The following is a 23954-nucleotide window of genomic DNA, read 5'->3' as shown; positions in this document are numbered from 1 at the left end:
CTGACCCAACATTCACTGACCCACACTCACTGACACACACTCACCGACCCAATACTCACGGACACACTCACTGACACACACTCACTGACCCAACATTCACTGACACACACTCACTGACCCAACATTCACTGACTCACACGCACTGACCCAACACTCACTGACACACACTCACTGACACACACTCACTTACACACTCACTGACCCACACTCACTGACACACACTCACTGACCCAATACTCACTGACACACTCACTGACCCACACTCACTGACACACTCACTGACACAACACTCACTGACACACACTCACTGACCCAACACTCACTGACCCAACATTCACTGACCCAACACTCACTGACACACACTCACTGACCCAACACTCACTGACACACACTCACTGACCCACACTCACTGACCCAACACTCACTGACACACTCACTGACCCAACACTCACTGACCCACACTCGCTGACACACTCACTGACCCACACTCATGACCAACACTCACTGACCCACACTCGCTGACACACTCACTGACCCACACTCACTGACCCAACACTCACTGACACACACTCACTGACCTAACAGTCACTGACCCAACACTCACTGACACACTCACTGTCCCACACTCACTGACCCAACACTGGCCCAACACTCACTGACCCACACTCGCTGACCCACACTCACTGACCCAACACTGGCCCAACACTCACTGACCCACACTCACTGACCCACACTCACTGACACACACTCACTGACCCAACACTCACTGACACCCTCACTGATCCAAGACTCACTGACTCACACTCACTCGCCGAACACTCACTGACCCAACACTCACTGACCCACACTCACTGACCCAACACTCTTTGACCAAATACTCACTGAACCACACTCCCACTGACACACTGTTAGTGGCTCTGCCTCTGGGCCAGGAGGCTTGGTTCAAAACCCACCTGCACCTGAAGTTGATTTGAAAATATCTGGCCACATCAGTGAGTGCAGTTCTTCAATCTGGGTATTCTTGTGGCACAGTGGTAGTGTCCCTACCTGAGGTCAATGGTCCAGGTTCGAGTCCCACCTGCTGCAGAGGTGTGTAGTGACATCGCTGAACAATCAATGCGGGCTGGGGGGTAGAAATCCAGCTCAGGCTGAGACCTGGAAGGTCCTTTGGCCAAGAATAACAGGGGCATTCCAAAAGTGCCCACTCCTTGAGTTCTCCGTGACTGACTGGGAAGGCAGGAGCTATGGCTGACATTCAGCACAAAGTGACTGTCCCATCAGTAGGAAGCACGGTGGCTCAGTGGTCAACACTGCTGCCTCACAGCGCCAGGGACCCGGGTTCGATTCCAGCCTCAGGCGACTGTCTGTGTGGAGTTTGCACATTCTCCCCGTGTCTGTGTGGGTTTATACCAGGTGCTCCGGTTTCCTTCCACAGTCCAAAGGTGTGCAGATGAGGGTGGATTGGCCATGGGAAATGTTTAGTTCCAGAGATGGATCTGGGTGGGATGCTGTTTGGAGGGTCAGTGTAGATTCAATGGGCTGAATGGACTGCTTCCACACTGTAGAGATTCTATGATTGTAGGCTGTACACACTGAGCGTCGGGGGAGGGGGGATGGAGGGAGTGGATGGTTGTGGATGAGGTGCATATTAAGCAGGGGCTGCTTTGTCCTGGATGGTATTAAGTTCCTTGAGGGTTGTTGGAGCTGCCCAGGCAAGTGGGGAATATTCCATCATACCCCTGACCTGTGCCCTGTAGATGGTGGACAGGCTTTGGGGAGTCAGGAGGGGAGTTACTAAAGAATGCAAATCTTACTTGTCGTTCAGACACTAACCTGCACTGAGAAAGGAGTGAGCCATCTTGACAGAATATTTAGAGTAGCTGTGTGAACCACACAGGGTTGATAACTGAGGTACACCCTGTCGCACATTGTAACGGTAGAGTGCAGCTACACCTGTATGAAATTCTGGCTTCTCTTCAGGAACCTGAGTATTACACTGCAGCTTGTGATGATGCATCACAATAAATTAGGCATACATCAGGCTGCCAGGGAACGTGCAGAATATAAAGCTATAAATCTACCTGGGCCTGCCCAGTTACTCAGTCCGGTCATTACAGAATACCAATGAGTCACATTCCCAGCTGTAATCTCTGCTACAGCACATCAATGCCTGACTGATTCTCATCATACATTAGAGGTTAGTAGGAACAAACACACTCATAAAATCTGACCACCCACAATGTCCTTGGATTTTGAGATGTGCGCTGGCATTCCGTTGTACATGGCAAGGTCACTGTTAACTACTCATCTCGTGGTGTCCTTGGAAAGGTACTGCCTCTAGATCTCAGGAATGACCTTGGAAGGGACCTAACGATGGCACACCACCAGGCGACGCTTCCAGACTGTCAAGGTTGGGCGGCTCAGAGCATTCAAGACCAGGATAGACTTGTCTTTAATCAGGAAGATAATCGAGGATTGTGGGGAAATGGCATGGGGAGAATGCATATAGTCTACTGAACCAAATTGGGTCTGCCTAGCCAGACTGGTGATTTAGCATGGCCAATCCTCCTAACCTGCACGTCCCTGGACACTACAGGACAATTTCCCATGACCAATCCACCTAAGCTGCACGTCTTTGGACGGTGGGAGGAAATCAGAGCACCTGGAGGAAACTCATGCAGACACAGGGAGAATGTGCAAACTCCACACAGACAGTCACCCAAGGGTGGAATCAAACCTGGGTCCCTGGTACCGTGAGGCGACAGTGCTAGCCACTGAGCCACTGTGCCCTCCCTAATAGGGTAAGTCTAGGCAGAGAACTGGAAGAGAGTATAAGAAGCATGACCACCTAGATGCTTGGTAAGACTGTCAGTGCCACCTGCAACGCCTCCCTACCTTCCAGCTGGACAGATATATACCGGGGAATGAAAGGACACCACTGTGTGGGAGCCCAGGAACGCTGCTCATTCCCTCTCCTTTCCGAACCTTTATCAATGCTGGTGCCTTGAGGCGATAAGCGAGTGCACCCACACCTTCTCCCATTTTGTCCCAATCCCAAACTGATACCCACTTCTTAAAGCCATTCACTGCCTGAACAAAGCGCCACGTCACTGCTCATGAATATTCACCGAGTGTAAGGCTCAGTGTATGAATATTGATAGGTCAGGTAATGAATATTGATGAGGGCAACACAAATGAATTAAAATGAACAGCTTCACATCAGCGATCTGATTGGTGTTTCGGTAGCACAGCCAACTGGCCCAGGTATTGTACATCATTGGCACAATTGCTTGGATATGTTTTTGAATTGAAACACCAGTCCAAAAAAACAACTACACAATGACCCTGATCTGTTCCTCCAAAAACTCTAAATCTAAAGATATTTATATTTCTACTCAAGAATCACCTCTCCGTGAGCATCTCCTTTTACCTCGTATTATCATCCATCGTTTATTGCCTTTTCATTAACTAGTGGGACTGACTGTCACTGGCTGGGGCAGCATTTATTGCCCGTCCCTAGTTGCCCCTTGAGAAGGTGGGGGTGAGTTGCCTTCTTGAACCGCTGCAGTCCATGTGCTGTGGGTAGACCCACGATGCCCTTAGGGAGGGAATTCCAGGATTCTGACCCAGCGACAGTGAAGCAACTGCAATATATTTCCAAGTCAGGATGGTGAGGGGCTCAGGGGGGAACTTGCAGAGGGTGGTGTTCCCATGTATCTGCTATCCTTGTCCTTCTAGATGGAAGTGGCCATGGGTTTGGAAGGTGCTGTTAGAGGATCTTTGGTGAATGTCTGCAGAGCATCGTGTACACACTATCAACTCCAACCTGCTCTGCATGCTGTCACAGACTCTCCCTTTCACTCTATCCCTGGCCAAGGAAGTCAATACATGGGGACAGTTTCCACTGACTTGGAAATTCTGACTTGGGGGCTCCGTCCAAGAACGAGAGGAATGAAATGACGAAGTGGCCCTTCATACACAACATGCTGAAGATTCAGCATTCTCTTTTCTGTTTAGTGATTGATGCTGTCTCAATTGTTCATTTTAAAATCGATAGTTCATTTTAAAAGTGATAGATTGCTGTCAGCCAAAGGGATTATTGAAGGATATGAGGCATAGCTGGCTGGACAGGTTCAGGTCACAGATCAAGCATGATCTCATCGATTTGGTGGCACAGGGGCTAGGTGAAGGGGCTAAATGGCCTTCTTCCTGTTTCCATGTTCCCTTTCATGCATTTCCCTCAGACTTCCCTCAATTCTGAACTGAAACGTTCATCTGTCCTTCTGCCTGTATGGGTTGGGACTGCCCAGTTTAGCAATCGCTGCTTCCATGTAGGAGGTCCAGCCTCCACAGTGTTTTGCTTCTGTTTGACTGATTTTTTTTAAATTCATGAGATAAGGGCGTTTCTGCCTGGGCCAACATTTATTGCCTATCCCTAATTTGCCCAGAGGGTAGTTAAGAGTCAACCCCATTGCTGTGGCGAGGTTCGAGAAGATTTGTAGCTCAGGTTGAGGTTCTGGTTGTAGGTTTGCTCGCTGAGCTGGAAGGTTCATTTTCGTCACCATACTGGGTAACATCTTCAGTGAGCTACTAACTGGTGTTAGTGACCTGCTTTCCATTGCTGTGGGTCTGGAGTCTCATGTAGGTCAGACCAGGTAAGGATGGCAGATTTCCTTCCCTAAAGTAATAGTTTCATGGTCATCATTGCACTCTTCATTTCAGATTTCTTTATTGAATTCAAATTCCACCATCTGCTGTGGCAGGATTTGAACTCAGTTCCCCAGAGCATTACCTGGGTCTCTGGATTACAGTCCAGCGATAAATTAGTCCACCACCTCCCCTGACTGACATAGCTCCAAGTACTGAGCTACAATGAAAAGGCTAACAATGTCAGATGGCCAGTATTCTCTGAGTCACGCTGGAGTCTTGACAGCAAACAAGAATATAGGAGATAAGTCCCAGGGGTAGTAAAGATGAACTTCTTTCTGTAACTAGTTCTACTTGATCAATGGTTAAAATGCTGGAGCTGAGACAGGAGCCTGAGTGACTGAGAGAAAGGTTAGAGACGGCAGAACGGTTGGTGCAATCTCCAACCAGAGTTGGGGACTCGACAGTGAACACCTGAGTTCAGAAGACTGTCTAAAACAAAACAGCTTTGATATCAATCTGAATGGACTAAGTCTCAATAGAAGGACCTCCGTTCTTAATTCTTCCTGCCCTAAAGCAAGTCCTTACTGGCTCCTCCAGTAGCAGAAAAGCAATCACATTGCCAAAGTTCAAGAGTCTTTGCTGTTCAATAAAGTTTATCACTATGACATAAAGTGCACAAGAACTTTACTTCTTAAACATAATGAACGGATTTATCATTAGAATTCCATTCCACTAAACTTGCTGAATAAGCATGTAGTTTGCACATTAATTTCAATATTGGCACACATGAGGTAATGCATTTTGATAGGAGGAATAAAGAGATCACAAAGTCCTTGGAAAATTAGCCTGAATGCAGTCGAGAAGCTGAGGGTGCCAGGGACGTAGACGTACAAAACATTGAAAGTAGTGACAAGGTTAATTTAGTCATTAATAATAGAGGGTCCTGGGTTCACTTCTAGGAGGAGTATAGTTGAGAAGTGTCCACTATCTACAAAGCACAAGGCAGAAGTGTGAGGGAATATTCTCCACTTGCCTGGATGGGTGCAGCTTCAACAACCCTCAAGAAGCTCAACACCATCCAGGACAAAGCAGCCCCCGCTTGAATGGTACCACACCCACAAACATCCACTCCCTCCACCACTGACACTCAGTAGCAGCAGTCTGTATCATCTACAAGATGCCCTGCAGAAATTCACCAAAGATCCTCAGACAGCATCTTCCAAACCCATGACCCCTTCAATTTAGAAGGACACGTGCAAGTTCCCCTCCAAGCCACTTGGAAATATATCACTGTCCTTCAGTGTCGCTGGGTCAAAATCCTGGAATTCCCTCCCCAAGGGCATTGTGGGTCTACCCATAGCACATGGACTGCAGCGGTTCAAGAAGGCAGCTCACCCCCACTTTCTCAAGGGGCAACGAGGGACGGGCAGCCAGTGACGCCCACATCCCAGAAGAGAATATAAAAAAAGGATACATTGAACACTGATAGAACATGGGTTCAACTACACTGAAGGAGTCACACACTGCTCTAGTCTCCATATTACTTTGGCAGTGGTGAAGACACAAAGAAAGATTGACAAAGTTGGGAGCTGAACGGAGAGAGGTTATTAGGGGAGGTTGGGCTTATTTCTGAACACTGAAATTGGTGATCAGATTCAGGACTTTAAAGTCATGATAAGGTTTGACAAGGTAAGCACAGAGAAAATGTGTCAAATCATGGGGAATCCAAAACGAAGGCCATGAATACAAGGTAGTCAATTTAAGGGTGGCACAGTGGCTCAGTGGTTAGCACTGCTGCCTCACAGCACCAGGGTCCCCAGTTCAACTCTAGCCTCGGGTGACTGTCTGTGTGGAGTTTGCACATTCTCCTGTGTCTGTGTGGGTTTCCCCCCACAGTCCAAAGATGTGCAAGTCAGGTGAATTGGCCATGCTAAATTACCCATAGTGCATTAGTCAGAGGGAAATGGGTCTGGGAGGGTTACTCTTCGGAGGGTCAGTGTGGACTGGTTGGGCTGAAGGACCTGTTTCCACACTGAAGGGAATCTAATCTAATCTAATCTAATTATGCATCCGATCGGGAATTCAGGAGAAATTCCTTTAGCCAGAGACCAGTGAGAATGTGGAACTTGGTCCCACAGGGAGCAATCAAGGGGATTGGTATCCATATATTTAGGGATAAATTCCTGAGTGCGAAATAAACAGAAGAATAGCACATAGGGTGATCTGATATAGGGGTTGGTCTGAGGCTTATATGGAGCATAAATAACAGCACAGAGCAGTTTGGACGAAGGGTCTGTTTCTGGGCTCTAACTTCATGATGACTCCAAGTTGGGTTCTAGTCCTCATTTTCCAAATGCCTGAGACAGGCTTAGAGCAGAATCCCATGACCAGGTTTTGACATTTACAATATGGGTTGAATTTCTGAGTTCAGTATCTGGACTGAGATGCCAATCACTGAGTCCCAACGTCATTCAGACCAACAGAATGGAATGAGCCGGGGGTGTTCGGGGAAGGTAGGGTGGGGGCTGACATGAAATGGCACTATTCCATTGAGTTTCAACAAAACCCAACTGCCAGATGATCAAACAGCAACTGCAAGACTTCGCCCTGCTCCCAAAATCAACTGTGATTCCAAACCTCATAGAGCTCTTACATTGGGACTGCTGGTTACAGATCCACGGTCCGGAATGTCGATGGGAGACTGGGTGAAAGGAGCATGTCAGTCAGAAAGATTCCAAGATTGGGTTTGTTCAAGTGCTCAGCCAGAAGAAGGAAGTCAGTGTACACATAAAATAATCCACAACTTTGAACACTCTAATGAAGCTAAAGCCCATCTGAGACTCGAGTTGTGTTTTTGGAGGCGTTTACTTTGGATGGCCCATCACTCTCACACTTCTAGCTCTCCGGCATTTCACTCATATTCTACCTTATTGCTATTGCCATGGCAACTTCGCCATCCAAACCATTCTGTATACCATCCCCCCCTCCCCCACCCCGCCTCCATTCTCACTGTGTTGGGAGCAAGACTGACCTATGTGTTAATTCTCCCTCAGAGTTCTGAAAGAAAGGGACCATTCCCATTCTCTCCCAGTGTCCCCTTCCCCCAAGCCTCCAGGAACTTTACAAACCGAAAGGCGAGTGAGGTCCACCCTTTCCACCTCGGATAGGTGACCCTCTGGGTCAGTGACTGTCAACGCCAACATGATCAGGAGATTCACCCACACAGCCTCCTCATTCCTAATCCACGTTGGAAGCTCAGAGCTGGTCGACACTTGGACGCATGTGCAGGTATCTCCTGCTTTTCGAACGTTCGTTTTACGCCACTCCGTTTTTACAAAAGACTGACGTTAGTAACTGTTTTCGCTAACTGAACGAAAGCAAAAGAGGATTTTCGCTTTAACGAGAAAAGGCGAAACTTTCCCCCGTGTAAATTAATGACTTCTTCGCTTTACGCCATTTCGGCTTACAAAAGGTTTCACAGGAACGCTCTAGTTTTGGATAGAGGGAGGACACCTGTAGCTGGACAATCTGCAATGCACCTTGCACTAAGGTAAGGTGAGGATTATGAGATTGAATACCGTCAGAGTGCCCAGGATAGGGGGTAAGGAAGACAGAGCTCAGTGCTAAAGGATATGGGTTACACACTACCTTAATGCACCAACATCGAGGGCGGGTGGTCTGTTTGAAACAAAAAAAGACGACAGGAGCCAGCTCTGGATAAGGCAGCTCGTCACTCGGTTCCAAGGAGATCTCATCCTCCAGAATGTCCTCGCCTGACTGGGTGGTATTCTCCGTAATCCCTGTGTCCTCCGTGTCCGAATGCAATATCCCAGCAGTCGATGTCTGTGGCATTCTATTCCAAGCAAGAGACATGTCCTTGACCATACTGGTGAGCATGGGGGGATCCTGCAGGAGGGGAATAAAGATACAATTAAAGGTGAGGTTTGGTGTAAGGACAGAACTGTTACAACATGGTTTGCACAGAGGGTTGGTTCCAGGACCCCTCCCCATTGGACACAGTATCAGAGTGTCATCTCACTCAGATGATGAATTTGACTTGGCCCAAAGACTTTAATGTGAAACAAATCAGTGATATAGTAATGGCCAGATAAAACAGTTTGAAAACATACCCCAACAGATTCAAGAACAGCTTCTTCCCCACTGTTATCAGACTGATGAATGGACCTCTCATGCATTAGAGTTGGTCTTATTATCCAAAGATGAGTAGATTAGATGAATTGACCATGTTGAATTGCCTGTCGCGTCCAGGGATGTGCAGGCTAAATGGATTAACTTTGGGATTATGGTAATATGGGTCTAGGTAGGATGCAGTTCAGAGGGTCTCTGTGCACTTGATGGGCTGAATGGCCTGCTTCCACAATGTAGGGATTATATCCTATGAACTTTCTCTGCGCTTCTCTATATTCTGCATTCTGCTCTATTACCCTGATGTACTTATGTAGGTAAAAACAATGACTGCAGATGCTAGAAACCAGATTCTGGGCCAGAGTGGTGCTGGAAAAGCACAGCAGTTCAGGCAGCATCTGAGGGAGCAGAAAAATCGACGTTTCGGGCAAAAGCCCTTCATCAGGAATATAGGCAGAGTGCCTGCAGGTTGGAGAGATAAATGAGAGGAGGGTGGGGGTGGGGAGAAAGTAGCATAGAGTACAATAGGTGAGTAGGGGTGGGGATGAAGGTGATAGGTCAGGGAGGAGGGTGGAGTGGATAGGTGGAAAGGAAGATAGGCAGATAGGACAAGTCATGGGGACAGTGCTGAGCTAGAAGTTTGGAACTGGGGTGAGGTAGGGGAAGGGTAAATGAGGAAACTGGTGAAGTCCACATTGATGCCCTGGGGTTGAAGTGTTCCGAGGCGGAAGATGAGGCGTTCTTCCTTCAGGCGTCTGGTGGTGAGGGAGCGGCGGTGAAGGAGGCCCAGGACCTCCATTCCCTCGGCAGAGTGGGAGGGGGAGTTGAAATGTTGGGCCACAGGGCGGTGTTGTTGATTGGTGCGGGTGTCTCAGAGATGTTCCCTAAAGCGCTCTGCTAGGAGGCGCCCAGTCTCCCCAATGTAGAGGAGACCGCATTGGAAGCAACGGATACAATAATTCCTCTTACACCTCTTCCCACTGTACTTCCTGCAAAATTGCCATCCCGTATTCCCAATTCCTCCGCCTCTGACGTATCTGCTCCCAAGAGGACCTGTTCACCACAGAACACATCAGATGGTCTCCTTCTTTAGAGACCGCAATTTCCCTTCTCATGTGGTTAAAGATGCCCTCCAACGCATCTCGTCCACATCCCGCACCTCCGCCCTCAGACTCCACCCCTCCAACCGTAACAAGGACAGAACGCCCCGGTGCTCACCTTCCACCCTACCAACCTTCGCATAAACCAAATCATCCGATGACATTTCCGCCACCTCCAAACAGACCCCACCACCGGGGCATATATTTCCCTCCCACCCCTTTGCGCCTTCCGCAAAGACCGTTCCCTCCGTGACTACCTGGTCAGGTCCACACCCCCCTACGACCCACCCTCCCATTCTGGCACTTTCCCCTGCCACCGCAGGAACTGTAAAACCTGTGCCCACACCTCCTCCCTCACCTCTATCCAAGGCCCTAAAGGAGCCTTCCACATCCATCAAAGTTTTACCTGCACATCCACCAATATCATTTATTGTATCCGTTGCTCCCGATGTGGTCTCCTCTACATTGGGGAGACTGGGCGCCTCCTAGCAGAGCGCTTTAGGGAACATCTCCGAGACTCCCGCACCAATCAACCAAACCGCCCCATGGCCCAACATTTCAACTCCCCCTCCCACTCTGCCGAGGACATGGAGGTCCTGGGCCTCCTTCACCGCCGCTCCCTCACCACCAGACGCCTGGAGGAAGAACGCCTCATCTTCCGCCTTGGAACACTTCAACCCCAGGGCATCAATGTGGACTTCAACAGTTTCCTCATTTCCCCTTCCCCCGCCTCACCCCAGTTCCAAACTTCTAGCTCAGCACTGTCCCCTTGACTTGTCCTACCTGCCTATCTTCCTTTCCACCTATCCACTCCACCCTCTCCTCCTTGACCTATCACCTCCATCCCCTCCCCCACTCACCTATTGTACTCTATGCTACTTTCTCCCCACCCCACCCTCCTCTCATTTATCTCTCCACCCTGCAGGCACCCTGCCTCTATTCCTGATGAAGGGCTTTTGCCCGAAACGTCGTTTCCCTGCTCCTTGGATGCTGCCTGAACTGCTGTGCTTTTCCAGCACCACTCTAATCCAGAATGTACTTATGTAGGGTATAAGTTATCTGTAAAGCATCCAAAACAATTATTTTCCACAGTATCTAGGTACATGTGATAATAATAAATTAAACCAAAAATAGGATAAATGTTGGCCCAGGGTGGTCCATTATCATGCCATGGGATGTCATACTCTCGCCTGAACGATAAGGTCAGTTTTCTGTTCAATTTTGTGGAAAGGGCTCACCTCTGATAGCAGAGCCCTGTGCTCTCTAATTTCCATCAGACTGCAGCATTCTATAGACCCCTCAAATTCTCATCCTTCTGTACAACTCTCTGCCTGGACTCATTGCCCCGCTACACCCTCTAACCCCCCCCCGAGATCACTACACTCCACGCGTTCTGGTCTCTTATGCTTCCTCTCATTGCCTTGGGCTCCACCACGGAGAGATCTAATTAGATTTGGTTCATTATTGTCACATATACCCAGGTACAGTGAAAACATTTGCTTTGAGTGCAGTACAGGCAGATCATAACGTACAACGATCATAGGGTGATAGAACAGAATCATAGAGTCATAGAGATGTTCTGCATGGAAACAGACCCTTCAGTCCAACTCATCTGTGCTGACCAGATATCCCAACTTAATCTAGTCCCATTTGCAAGCATTTTCCCCTTATCCCTCTAAACCTTTCCTATTCCTGTACCCATCCAGATGCCTTTTAAATGTTGTAATTGAGCAAGGAATACAATGTTACAGCTGCAGAAAAGGTGCACAAAAAGCAACATCAACATTAGTTTTGGAATTAGAGGGGTCCATTTAGAAATCTAATAACAACGGGGAAGAAGCTGTTCTTGAACCTGTTGGTATGTGTGTTTAAGCTTCTGTATCTTCTGTCTGACAGAAGAGGTTGGAAGAGATGATGTCTCTAATTGGGCATGAAGTCCTGCAGTTCTCTCCCTGAATTTTCTGCCCCATCTCTTCTTTCTCTCTCTCCTCCTACAGACCTTGTTTAACTGAGCATTTGCCTGTCTGATCTAATGGAGAAAGTGCAGAATGCAGATGCTGGGGATCAAAGTCGAGAGTGTGGTGCTGGAAAAGTACAGCAGGTCAGGCAGCATCCGAGAAGCAGGAGAATCAACGTTTCTAACGAAGGGCTTATGTCTGAAACATCAACTCTTCTGCTCCTCAGATGCTGCCTGACCTGCTCTGCTTTTCCGGCACCACGATCTCGTGCCTAATCTAATGCCTCGTTCCATGATAAATAAATCAAAGAATTGCAGATGCTGCAAATCTGAAACAAAAACTTGAAGTGCTGGAGAAACTCAACAGGTCCAGCAGCATCAGTAGAGAAAGAAACAGAGTTAACATTCAAGTCCACTGACCGTATTTCAGAACTCCTTCTGTGACTCAGTTACACTTTCTTCATTGCAACACTTTGGGGCTTTTGCTACATTAAAGGCACTATACAAATGCAGTGTTGGCACATAAATGATTTCCTGAAAATAAATAACAAATTGTTTCTATACAAATGCAAACATCTAGGTTTAAAAAAAAGCCCTTATCTTGAGTCTTTAGAAACAGACACCTGAAACAAAACAGAAGTGACACACACAGGTCAATCCTTACTGTGCATCAATGTAGAACAGCTTTTGGCAATTGTATTTTGGAGCAGAACTCATTAACATCAACAAGGCTCTGATGAGAGGTATTAAAAAAGAGTCACTTTCAAAATCAAGACAGGCAGACTCTCAGGAACATTTTGAGTTGCTCTCATTCTCCTCCAAATGATTGTTTAGAATCAGAGAACCCCCTGCAGTCTGGAATCAGGCCATTCGGCCCATTGAGTTCACACCGATCATCCAACCTAGATCCACACCCCTACCCTATCCCTGTAACCCTCCATTTCCCACAGCCAATCCACCTACCTTGCACATCCCTGAACACTGTGAACAATTTCTCATGGCCAATCCACCTAAGTTGCACACGCCGTGTCTGTGTGGGTTTCCTCCAGGTGCTCTGGTTTTCTCCCACAGTCCAAAAATGTGCAGGTCGGGTGAATTGGCCATGCTAAATTGTCCATAGTGTTAGGTGCATTAGTCAGTGGGAAATGGATCTGGATGGGTTACTCTTCAGAGGGTCAGTGTGGACTGGTTGGGCAGAAGGGCCTGTTTCCACACTGTAGGAAATCTAATCATTATGAGCAAATTCCCACGGCCAGTCCACCCTGACCTGCACATCTTTGGACTGTGGGAGGAAACCAGAGCACCCAGAGGAAACCCATGCAGACACGGGGAGAATATGCAAACTCTGCACAGTCACCTGAGGCTAGAATCCAACCCAAGTCCCTGGCGCCGTGAGGCAGCAGTGCTAACCACTGAGCCACCACGCCTTCCATGCTGCTTGCCAAGTGTTCATTTGAATGTCTTATATTCAGACAATAGGCACTCAAGTAGGGCTGAAAAATACAGGGGGCATGCTCTTGGAAACATGACAGGAAGGTTAGGTTTGTCTGTGATGATTCCCGATAATAAGGGACGAACGATTGTCGAAACAAGACAAAGAGATAAAGGGAGAATTAACACGAAGGCAGAATGCTCCAGTTTGCTCATTGGAACGTCCCCTGGGCACCATCAGAATCTCCCGGGTATCGGTGAGTGAAGTGAAATTCTGCAGCAGCTTCTTGCTTTACGGTTCACGTCGCGCTGGGTTTTACAGTCTCTCACAGCAATCCCACACATCAACATCCTTCTGCCTCACCTTCCACTCAGCCCTTGAAATCTGCTCACTCACATTGAAAGGAAGTTCATATTCCTCCTCTATTCTGAACTCCCTCCAGTTCCACAGGGAACACTGTTCTCATAAACAGGAGCAGAACCAGTGTCCACTCAATTCTGGTGCATTCAATTCCAGTCTCCCTGCTACAGGAAAGACGTTGTGAAACATGAAAGGGTTCAGAAAAGATTTACAAGGATGTTGCTGGAGTTGGGGGGGTTTGAGAGGGAGAGGCTGAATAGGCTGGGGCTGCTTTCCCTGGTGTGTCAGAGGCTGAAGGGTGACCTATCGAGGTTTCTAAAATCATGAGGGGCATGGATAAGGTGAGGAGTCATTTCCCCTAGGACAGGGAGTCCAAAAGTAGAGGGCATAAGTTTAAGATAAGAGGGGAAACATTTAAAAGAGACCTAAGGGGCAACTTTTTCACACAGAGCGTGGTGCATGTGTGGAATGAGCTGCCAGAGGAAGTGGTGGAGGCTGGTACAATTGCAACATTTAAAAGGCATTTGGATGGGTATATGATTAGGAAGGGTTTGGAGGCATATGGACCAAATGCTGGCAGGTGGGACTAGATTGGGTTAGGATATCTGGTCGGCATGGACGGGTTGGACCAAAGGGTCTGTTTCCGTGCTGTACATCTCTATGATTCATGCACCCATCAGCTCTGATGAAAATTCAACTGGACGCAAGAAGTTAGCTCGCTCTCTCTCCATGGATGCTGCCTGACCTGCTGTGATCATCCAGCATTTATTGTTTTCAATGTGTAACACTGAGCGAACCACCAGATCACAAACCACCAGCTCATAGACAAAACGCAGGAAAAAAACGAGGGAGATATACGCCAGCAATAGGCAAATAAATATGGGAATGTAGCTCAATGACAACGTTGAGATGATTTTTTTTAATCAGGAAAGGAAATGAGGATTATGGGGAAAAGGTGGAAAAGTGGGATTACTGAGGATGATCAGATCAGCTATGATCGCGTTGAATTGTGGGGCAGCCCCATTGGGCTAAATGACCTAAATCTGCTCCTACACCTTACGGTCCTATTGAGATCATAATATATTCACAGGATGTGAGTGTCACTGGCCGGGCCAATGATCATTTCCCAGGGGGCAGTTAAAGGTCAACCACATTGCTGTGGGTCTGGAGTCACACGTAGGACAGACTGGGTAAGGATGGGCAGCTCCATTCCTTACAGCATCAAGGGATCACATGGTTTTTCCCCAACAATCACTGCATGCTCATTATTAGACTCTTGATTCCAGACATTTATTGGATTCAAATTCCACCACCAGCTGCTGTAACGGGATTCGAACTGGGGTCCCCAGAACATCAGTTGAGTGTGTGGTGCTGGAAAAGCACAGCAGGTCAGGCAGCATCCAAGGAGCAGGAGAGTCAACGTTTTTGGGCAGAAGCCCTTCATCAGGCGTGAGGCTTGTGAGTGGGGGTGCTGAGAGATAAATGGGAACATTGCCTGCCGCCCCGTGGCCCAACATTTCAACTCCCCCTCCCACTCTGCCGAGGACATGGAGGTCCTGGGCCTCCTTCACCGCCGCTCCCTCACCACCAGACGCCTGGAGGAAGAACGCCTCATCTTCCGCCTCGGAACACTTCAACCCCAGGGCATCAATGTGGACTTCAACAGTTTCCTCATTTCCCCTTCCCCCACCTCACCCTAGTTCTAAACTTCCAGCTCAGCACTGTCCCCATGACTTGTCTGGACTTGTCGAACCTGCCTATCTCCTTTTCCACCTATCCACTCCACCCTCTCCTCCTTGACCTATCACCTTCATCTCCTCCCCTACTCACCCATTGTACTCTATGCTACTCTCTCCCCACCCCCACCCTCCTCTAGCTTATCTCTCCACGCTTCAGGCTCACTGCCTTTATTCCTGATGAAGGGCTTTTGCCCGAAACGTCGATTTCGCTGCTCGTTGGATGCTGCCTGAACTGCTGTGCTCTTCCAGCACCACTAATCCAGTCTCTGGATTAACAGACCAGTCATAATACCACTTGACCATTACCTCCCCTTACATATTTAATGAGTGATTCTACACACCCACCTTTCCCTATCCCTTAACACCCGGAGTTAGCAAAAATCCACCCACCTCAAATTTAAATTTGAACAACTGCCCTAGCATCAATTACCTTTTCCAGAAGCAAGTCCAGATTCCATCTTGTGAGAAAAGGGGATTCCCAGGTTTCACTCACAAAAGGAGCTGGCTGTCACTTTTAGATCATGCCCCCTCATTCTAGACAGGGACTGCAGTACATTTGGGAAAAAATACACAACTGGGAAAGTATACATCAGGAGTAGGTATACATTTGCAGAATTTATCCCATAGAATCTCGGATACATTTCACAGGGAGCTGGCCATCAAACCGGACCTTAATTTGCATTTGCTCCCTAAAATGCAAACATAAAATTCAAGAAATTTAAATCTTTGTTCTGTTAAAGATTAAGCAATTAATGAATTCTCTCCCACCCTCCTTTCCTTGCTTACATTCTAAGACAGTTGAAGTGAACCACGGTGGTAGCATTTACCATCACCCCACCCCCACCTACCTATTGCACTCTCAGCTCCCTTCCCCCCAGTGTAACCCCGCTCCCATTTATCTCTCCCTCCCCGAGACTCCCAGCCTCATTCCTGATGAAGGGCTTTTGTCCGAAACATCGATTCTCCTGCTCCTCGGATGCTGCCTGACCTGCTGTGCTTTTCCAGCACCACTCTGATCTCCAGCATCTGCAGTTCTCACTTTCGCCACGGTGGTAACGTTTCAACTGGTTGCAACTTTTTGGCTTAACTTGCCTTCTTTCCCTTTTAAGTGTTTGCTCTCGTTTCTTTAATCTTCATGCCTCTATTCCCAAAATAGTACAACCCTGCTAGTTTTCTCTTAAGGAACTACTCATGACCTGGAGACACTCGGAATCAGAATGGGGTAGAAGGTTATGGGGATGAAAGTCCTTGGTAGTTATGGAAGGAAAGGGAACCTCTGAACTGGAGACAGCTAAGGAGCATCCTAGTAAAGAGATGGACTAACATCAACGTGGGGACAACTGGTCAAGAAAAGGGAGTGTCTCAAGATTGAGAGTGACATCCTTCTACTCGGGAGTTGGGGGCCCTGATGTGACTCGATAAAGCCACCATAGTCCCAGAGAGCTGCTCTGTCATTAAAGAGTGATGGCTTAGCCTGAGGATCACCATATCTCATGCAAGGGGAGAGGTTGAATGACCTGAGTTAGTGTGGGAACTGAACCCACACTGTTAGCATCATTCACAGATTTCAAACCAGCCATCCAGCCAACTGAGCGCACCCAGCTCCATCTGAGGTAATGACACCAATGTTGATTCCACATACCCTGCTGCAAATGGGGCAGCTGGTGTTGGAAGAGATGGGTTTGGGTTAAAGGTTCGGATTTTTACCTACCCCTTCACCGCATGTGTTTAGTCTCTGCCTGTTGGAGGTGTTGAAATGTTTGGCACCTTTGGGGATGGTTCTTCTCCAGTTTGAGCCACTCTGATTCCCATCAGTCAGTGGGGATATTGCATTAGCTCAGACAGCCTTTGAGGACATTATTGAATCATCCCTCTTCCTTCCCGATAACCATTGGCCAGCGTGAAGCTTGGAGTAACAAATGTGCCACTTTCTAACCGCCTGCGAGTCATGTGAAACCATGCTGATTCAGTTCTTGACTCACTACAGCAATCAGTCTCTATCGATCAGACCAGAATGGATCCAGTTCTGCTAGATCCTGGATTCTGGAAAAATGGGATTCTGCTCGGAGATGAGAGCTCAGAGGGAGAGACCTCCCCCCCCAGCACATATTTACCTGAATGGTACTGGGATTAATAGGATTAAATTATGAAGGCAAGGCCTGTATTCCTCAAATGTTGAAGATTCCAGGGTGATATAATTGAGAGGTTCATGGTGATTAACAGTTTTAGGAGGGATTATTTTTTCCAGCGGGAAATCCCAGAGAAACTGGGCAGGATCCTAACAGTCAAGGCTGATCGGGGGAGGGTAATGTTGGTAAACACTTCTTCACAAAAGGGATATGGAAATTATTACTGCTGTCCACCAAAACAATGCTGAGATTGGAAATTAATTGATAATATTTAAATACGGGTTGATAAATATTCGTGGGGCAGGGATAATTCAGAATTACCGAAAACAAACAGGTTGATAGAATTAAGGTAAACGCAGACTTCTGCAGATGCAGGAGATCAGAGGCAAAATCTTCAGCAGCTCTGTCAGCATCTTAGCACCAACATTTATGTTTGGAATTTAATCTGACTCCTGTTCTGAAGAAGAGTCATACCAGACTCAAAAGTTAACTCTGCCTCTCTCTCTCCACAGAGGCTGCCAGACCTGCTGAGTTTCTCCAACAATTTATGTTTTGAGACAAAATTAAGATCCTGATTGTCTATCATCTGACTGAATGTCAGAAAGGAATCGAATGGTTTTTGTTTTACTTCCTGTTCCCTGTTTCGACAGCTTGATATTAACTCCTGTTAAAACAATGTGAAATGTTCATCCTTGGTTTCAAATCCATTCATGGCCTCACCTCTCCTTAGATCTATAACTTGCACCAACTCTACATCCCTCAGAGATATGTGCCCTTCTCTCATTCTAGCCAATGTACACATTCCCAATTATAATTGCTCCATCACTGGAGGTCACCTCTTCAGTCACCTGGGCTCCAAGCTCTTGAATTCCTGCTTTAAGACCATAAGACCATAAGACAGAGGAATGGAAGTAAGGCCATTCGGCCCATTGAGTCCACTCCACCATTCAATCATGGTTGATGGGCATTTCAACTCCACTTACCCGCATTCTCCCCGTAGCCCTTATTTATCAATCTCGGCCTCTCTATCTCACCTTCCTCCTCGGATAATATTCAGGTGCACAGAGGGTGAGCCAGAAGCAGCACCAGGCTTTACCTAAAAGTGAGATGTCAGCTCTAGCTACAACACAGTTACAACATACTTACTCATCAGACAGCATGAGCAACATAGGACTGATAGAACTAAGCAAGCCCACAGGCCATGGATCAGACCTAAGCTCTGTAGTCCTGTCATATCCAGTTGTCAATAGTGTGACAATTAAATAACTAACAGGAGGTGGAGACTCTACAAATATCCCCATCCTCAATGTTGGGGGTAGCCTAGGACATCAGTGCAAAAGACAAGACTCAATTATTTCCAATAACTTTCAGCCAGAGTGGATAATCCATCTCAGACAGTTGCCTGAGATGGGAATCGAACCTGGTTCCCTGGCACTGTGGGGTGGCAGTGCTAACCACTGAGCCATTGTGCCATCCAAAACTTGCCACCCTAAGCCTGGATATTGTTCAGATCTTGCTGCATTTGAAAACAGACTACTTCAGTATCTGAGGAGTCGCAAATGGTGCTGAACATTGTGTGATCATCAGCAAACATCCCTACTGCTAACCTTATATGGGAGAAAGATCTGCCATCCTGCCCACCCACAGCATGACCACATAAGAACCACAGAAGCAGGTCTGCGAAACACAGAGATCAACCCTGCCGACACAGACAGAACACACCCACAATACCCCAGTCTTAGCCAAACAGGCTAACAAAGAAACCAGACATGGCCAAGACACTCCCAGACCAGAGAATACACTTCCCAAACAGCCTGCACAGTAAAGCTCCCAGACCTGATTAGCTCTGTGATCCCATTACCCAATGGGCAGGCTCCTTTCCCATTGAAAGCAATACCACATAAACCAAAAGGCAGATCGAGAGGCCTTTGAAGACTTAGCTCACAGGAGGAACACAATGGACAGACCTGGATGCCAAGAAAAGGGATTCATATTCACGCGGATGGGAAACACAATGAAGAATCCTCTCGATGACATTCTCACCCACTCACGGAGATGGCTGGAATCGCCTGTGTCAATTACAAATGAATTGCTGCTGCCGGACGCTCGATTCATTCCCATTCAGTTTATTCTTGTTTTAATCGATTTACAATTTTCACCAACTGTTTTTTGAAGGTGGCAGGACATATTCAGAGAATGGCAAAGCATTTGGGTTTCATACACACAGAGGCTGAGTACAAAAACAGGAGAGTTGTTCTGAGCCTCTGGTTAGACAACTAGAGTTCTGGCTACCATCCTCCAAGAAGCACTTGAGGGCCCTTGAGTGGGTGGAAAGGAGATTTACCAAAATTATGGGAGGGTTTAGTTGAAAGTTTAGGATGGGGAAACTGAGTCTGTTCTTCTTGAAGAAAAATGGATTGAATGGAGATTTGGTAAAGGTGTTACAAAACCATAACTGATTGATATGAGACGGGCAAAGTGAAGGTCTTCCAATGAACTGATGATATGAGTTTAGGGTTCTATTACATTATTAAAAAATCATATGTTGTATTATTTATTATAAATTGAGGCAAGTGTTATGAGGGGGCCATGAGGAAGAATGGTTTACACAGAGAGTGGTGATGACCTGCCCAGGAAGTTTATGGAAATGGAGATGACCCCGGATTTCAAAAGGAAATTGGATTGGCACTTGAGGGAAATAGAAACTTATGCCTGAAACATTGACTCTTCTGCTCCTCGGATGCTGCCTGACCGGCTGTGCTTTTCCAGAGCCACACTTTTCAACTCTGACTCTCCAGCATTGACAGTCCTCACTTGTATGGTGGCTCAGTGGTTAGCACTGCTGCCTTACAGTGCCAGGAACCCGGGTTCAATTCCTGTCTCAGGCGACTGTCTGTGTGGAGTTTGCACGTTCTCCCCGTGTCTGCCCAGGTTTCCTCCTGCAGTCCAAAGGTGTGCAGATCAGGTGAATTGGCCATGCTAAATTGCCCATATTGATAGGTGCATTAGTTAGGGATAAATATAGGGTAAGGGAATGGGTGAGGGTGGGTTACTCTTCAGAGGGTTGGTGTGGACTTGTTGGGCTGAAGGGCCTGTTTCCATACTGTTGCTAATCTAATCTTTCTCCTTCTAGAGGGAAATAGACTCACAGGGATATGGGGACAGAATGTGGGAATTGGCCCAACTGATTTGTTCTGAGAATGAGCTTGAGTCAATGGTGAACTGGTCCCCTTCTATGCTGTAATAACTTTATGACGCTAAATCCAAGATTTAGGTTGAAAGGGACATAAGTTCATAACTTATGCACCCACACAAACTAACACGGTAACCCATCCATCTCCAGACGTCAGTGTAAGTAAGGAATCTCACTGACTGCTTTGCTTCGCAGCTCAGACTGGGAGGCAACTATATCTGGCTACTGCCTCCTGAGTCATTGTGGTAAACATGCAGTGATTACAAGGACCACACAGTCCAAAGCTTAAGCAGCTACAAGGAAATATCAGCAGCAGTGTTTGGATCACTTCAAGATTATCAGTTGGACAGACAGCTTTCACAGCCTGTGCGGTGGCAATTCTGATACAGCCTGGGAATCTCGGGCTCTGTGGGAAGTGGGTGATGCAGGATCAAGCTCAGTTCTGATGCCATTTATGGTTTAAACAGAAACGTGCTGGCACTTACACTGTGGGAACTGGAAGGCAGTAGGATCCTAAGAAGAAATAACCCCACCAATTCCCTAGCATCCTTCAGAAAAGGTGCAAGAAAATAAATTAGGAAAATAAAATAAAACAAGGAAAAAAATGAAACTTCTTTTAGAAAAGGAGGGATCAGCAATCTTTCTTTAATTCCAATTTTGAGTGAGTCCAGTATCTATTGTTCATCACTAATTCACAAAATTAGAGCGTTATAGCCTAGAAGGTCATTTGGCCTGATACATCTGTACCAAAAGATCTTTGTTACCTGGTTCTGGTTTCCTGCTTTTACCTCATATCCTTGCACATCATGTCTATCCAAATCATTTCCCATGTCCACTTGATACCTTTCATTGAATCTATCTCCACTGAACTTGTAAGGCAGAGCATTCCGTACCTGGATCAATGAATTGCCCCTTGAGAAGGTGGGGGTGAGCTGCAGTCTGTGTGCTGTAGGGTTGACGCACAGTGTCCTTAAGGAGGAATTCCAGGATTCTGACCCAGTGACAATGAACAGACGGTGATCTATTTCCAAGTCGGGACGGCGAGTGACTTGGAGGGGAACTTGCAGGAGGTAGTGTTCCCATGTATCGGCTGCACTTGTCCTTCCAGATGGAAATGATCTTGGGTTTGGAAGGTGCTGTGTGAGGATCTTTGGTAAATTTCTGCAGTGTACCGTGTGGATGGTACTTACTGCTGCTACTGAGCGTCAGTGGTGGAGGGAGTGGATGTTGAAGTTGGGGGATGGGATACCAATCAAATGGGCTGCTTCGTTGTCCATGGTAATGGTGATGAAGCTGGTACAGCTGGTAGTGATGACAACATGCATTGTGGTAAAGGTGACATAGATGCTCAAACAGAATACAACCCATTTTGGGTATTGTGCATTTCAAATCAAAATTCTCAACAAGAGGAGACTCTTCACAGCAGGGGGGTTTGGGGGGAGGCCATCAACCTTGATCCCAACACTACGATGAAGTGAACACGGAAACATATCCAGTAAAACAGGAATAAGGTGAGGTCATTCAACCCTTCCAGTCTAGCAGATCTTCAATAAGATCATGGCTGATCTGCATGATCACCAGCTTTTTGAACATTAGAACCTATTCAGATCCCAAAGATACATGTTACTCATGACAGGCTGACACAGGTTAAGGTGGCAGTCACATTATCCCAACCTTCTCTACTCATGCCTCCACCAATTTAATCATTGATTATCCTGACAGAGTCAAACTGATGCCCCAACCTGTGCAGACATTGATTCAAGTCATTAAAAATCAGAAATGAATAATGTTTAAAATGAGTTATTAACTCAGGTTTGGAGTTTTAAATCTGCTGTCAGGATCAGTAATTCGCCCGATGTCAGTACTTCATGCAGTCAGTTTTCCCATACAGTCCATTGAACACAAGAGGCACTGGCCTTCCATGTATAACAGAGGCCATTCAGCCCATATACTGTGTCCTTCCATCGTCCACCCACCCTCCCCATCATTAACTCATCACTGTCCCTCTGGGTCCACTCTCCCTGTGGCTATTCCAGTGCACCCTCAGTTGCTGTTTGAAATCATCATTCTTAACCTGGCTGTCAGCAGTTTCTCTCTCTCTCTCTCTCTCTCACACACACACACACACACACACACACACAGACTCACACACACACACACAGACTCACACACACACACACACACAGACTCACACACACACACACACACACACAGACTCACACACACACAGACTCACACACACACAGACTCACACACACACACACACACACACACAGACTCACACACACAGACTCACACACACACACACACAGACTCACACACAGACTCACACACACACACACACACAGACTCACACACACACACAGAGACTCACACACACACAGACTCACACACACACACACAGACTCACACACACACACACACAGACTCACACACACACACACACACACACACAGACTCACACACACACAGACTCACACACACACACACAGACTCACACACACACACACACACACAGACTCACACACACACACACACACACACATACATATACACACACACAGTTAGCAGCCACAATTTTGAATACTGGTTTGAGATTATTTGCGATAATAGTTAACAGACAAACCAACCTCCCAACCCATCCCATCCCTACCTCAACTGCAAAAGGTTTCCCCACACACCTCCCCTACCATGTGCTGGGCAGTTTGTAACAGAGCCCAGGGGATTGAGGGGTTTGTGATGGTTGGAGGGGGGAAGTTGTGTAGGGGGGGGAGGGGGGGGGGGGACGGGTGAGGTGCAACGCACCCATATCCCCAGGAAAGAGTGTGGGAGATTGATCCTCTGTATCACACACATTTTTGAGCGAAAACTGAATGATATATTTGGACCCAGAGAAAAGAGGCAACCTTTCTGTCTCTGAATATCACAGGATGGTGACTTGATAAACATTCACTTTAAATCTGCGTTCCAGTTCTACACAATTAAAAAAAACACACATGCACATATATATATACACACACACATACCTGGGTACAGCATGTTCACTTGTCAGAGATAATTGCATTAATTCTGTTAGTGAGATCTGCTCCACACACTCTCCCAATATGAAACAAATAATTGCATCAAATTAACCTAATTGACATACAATCGAGACAGATTTTGCATAACATAATAGAACTCAAAGCTCAATGTACATGTTTTTACAGCTGGGGTTAACACCTATGCCGTTCTGTAATGGCTAGTTTTTT

The 23954-nt window shown here is 47.0% G+C and overlaps 1 protein-coding gene across 3 annotated transcripts in view; it reads right to left on the bottom strand.

Annotated features, from left to right (window-relative positions):
- cacna1ia (calcium voltage-gated channel subunit alpha1 Ia) overlaps positions 1 to 23954 on the bottom strand; it is a 447558-nt gene that overhangs the window by 422641 nt on the left and 963 nt on the right. For all 3 annotated transcript variants that reach the window (XM_072588890.1, XM_072588891.1, XM_072588893.1), the window contains exon 2: positions 8299 to 8556. In XM_072588890.1, the coding sequence (XP_072444991.1) occupies positions 8299 to 8547 (249 nt within the window). In that variant the 5' untranslated portion in view covers positions 8548 to 8556. The remainder of the gene's footprint in view (positions 1 to 8298; positions 8557 to 23954) is intronic.

Source organism: Chiloscyllium punctatum, chromosome 18, assembly GCF_047496795.1.
Source record: "Chiloscyllium punctatum isolate Juve2018m chromosome 18, sChiPun1.3, whole genome shotgun sequence".
NCBI classification, from domain to species: domain Eukaryota; kingdom Metazoa; phylum Chordata; class Chondrichthyes; order Orectolobiformes; family Hemiscylliidae; genus Chiloscyllium; species Chiloscyllium punctatum.
The sequence above is the reverse complement of the archived record's forward strand: the minus strand, read 5'-3'. Positions and strand labels throughout refer to the sequence as shown.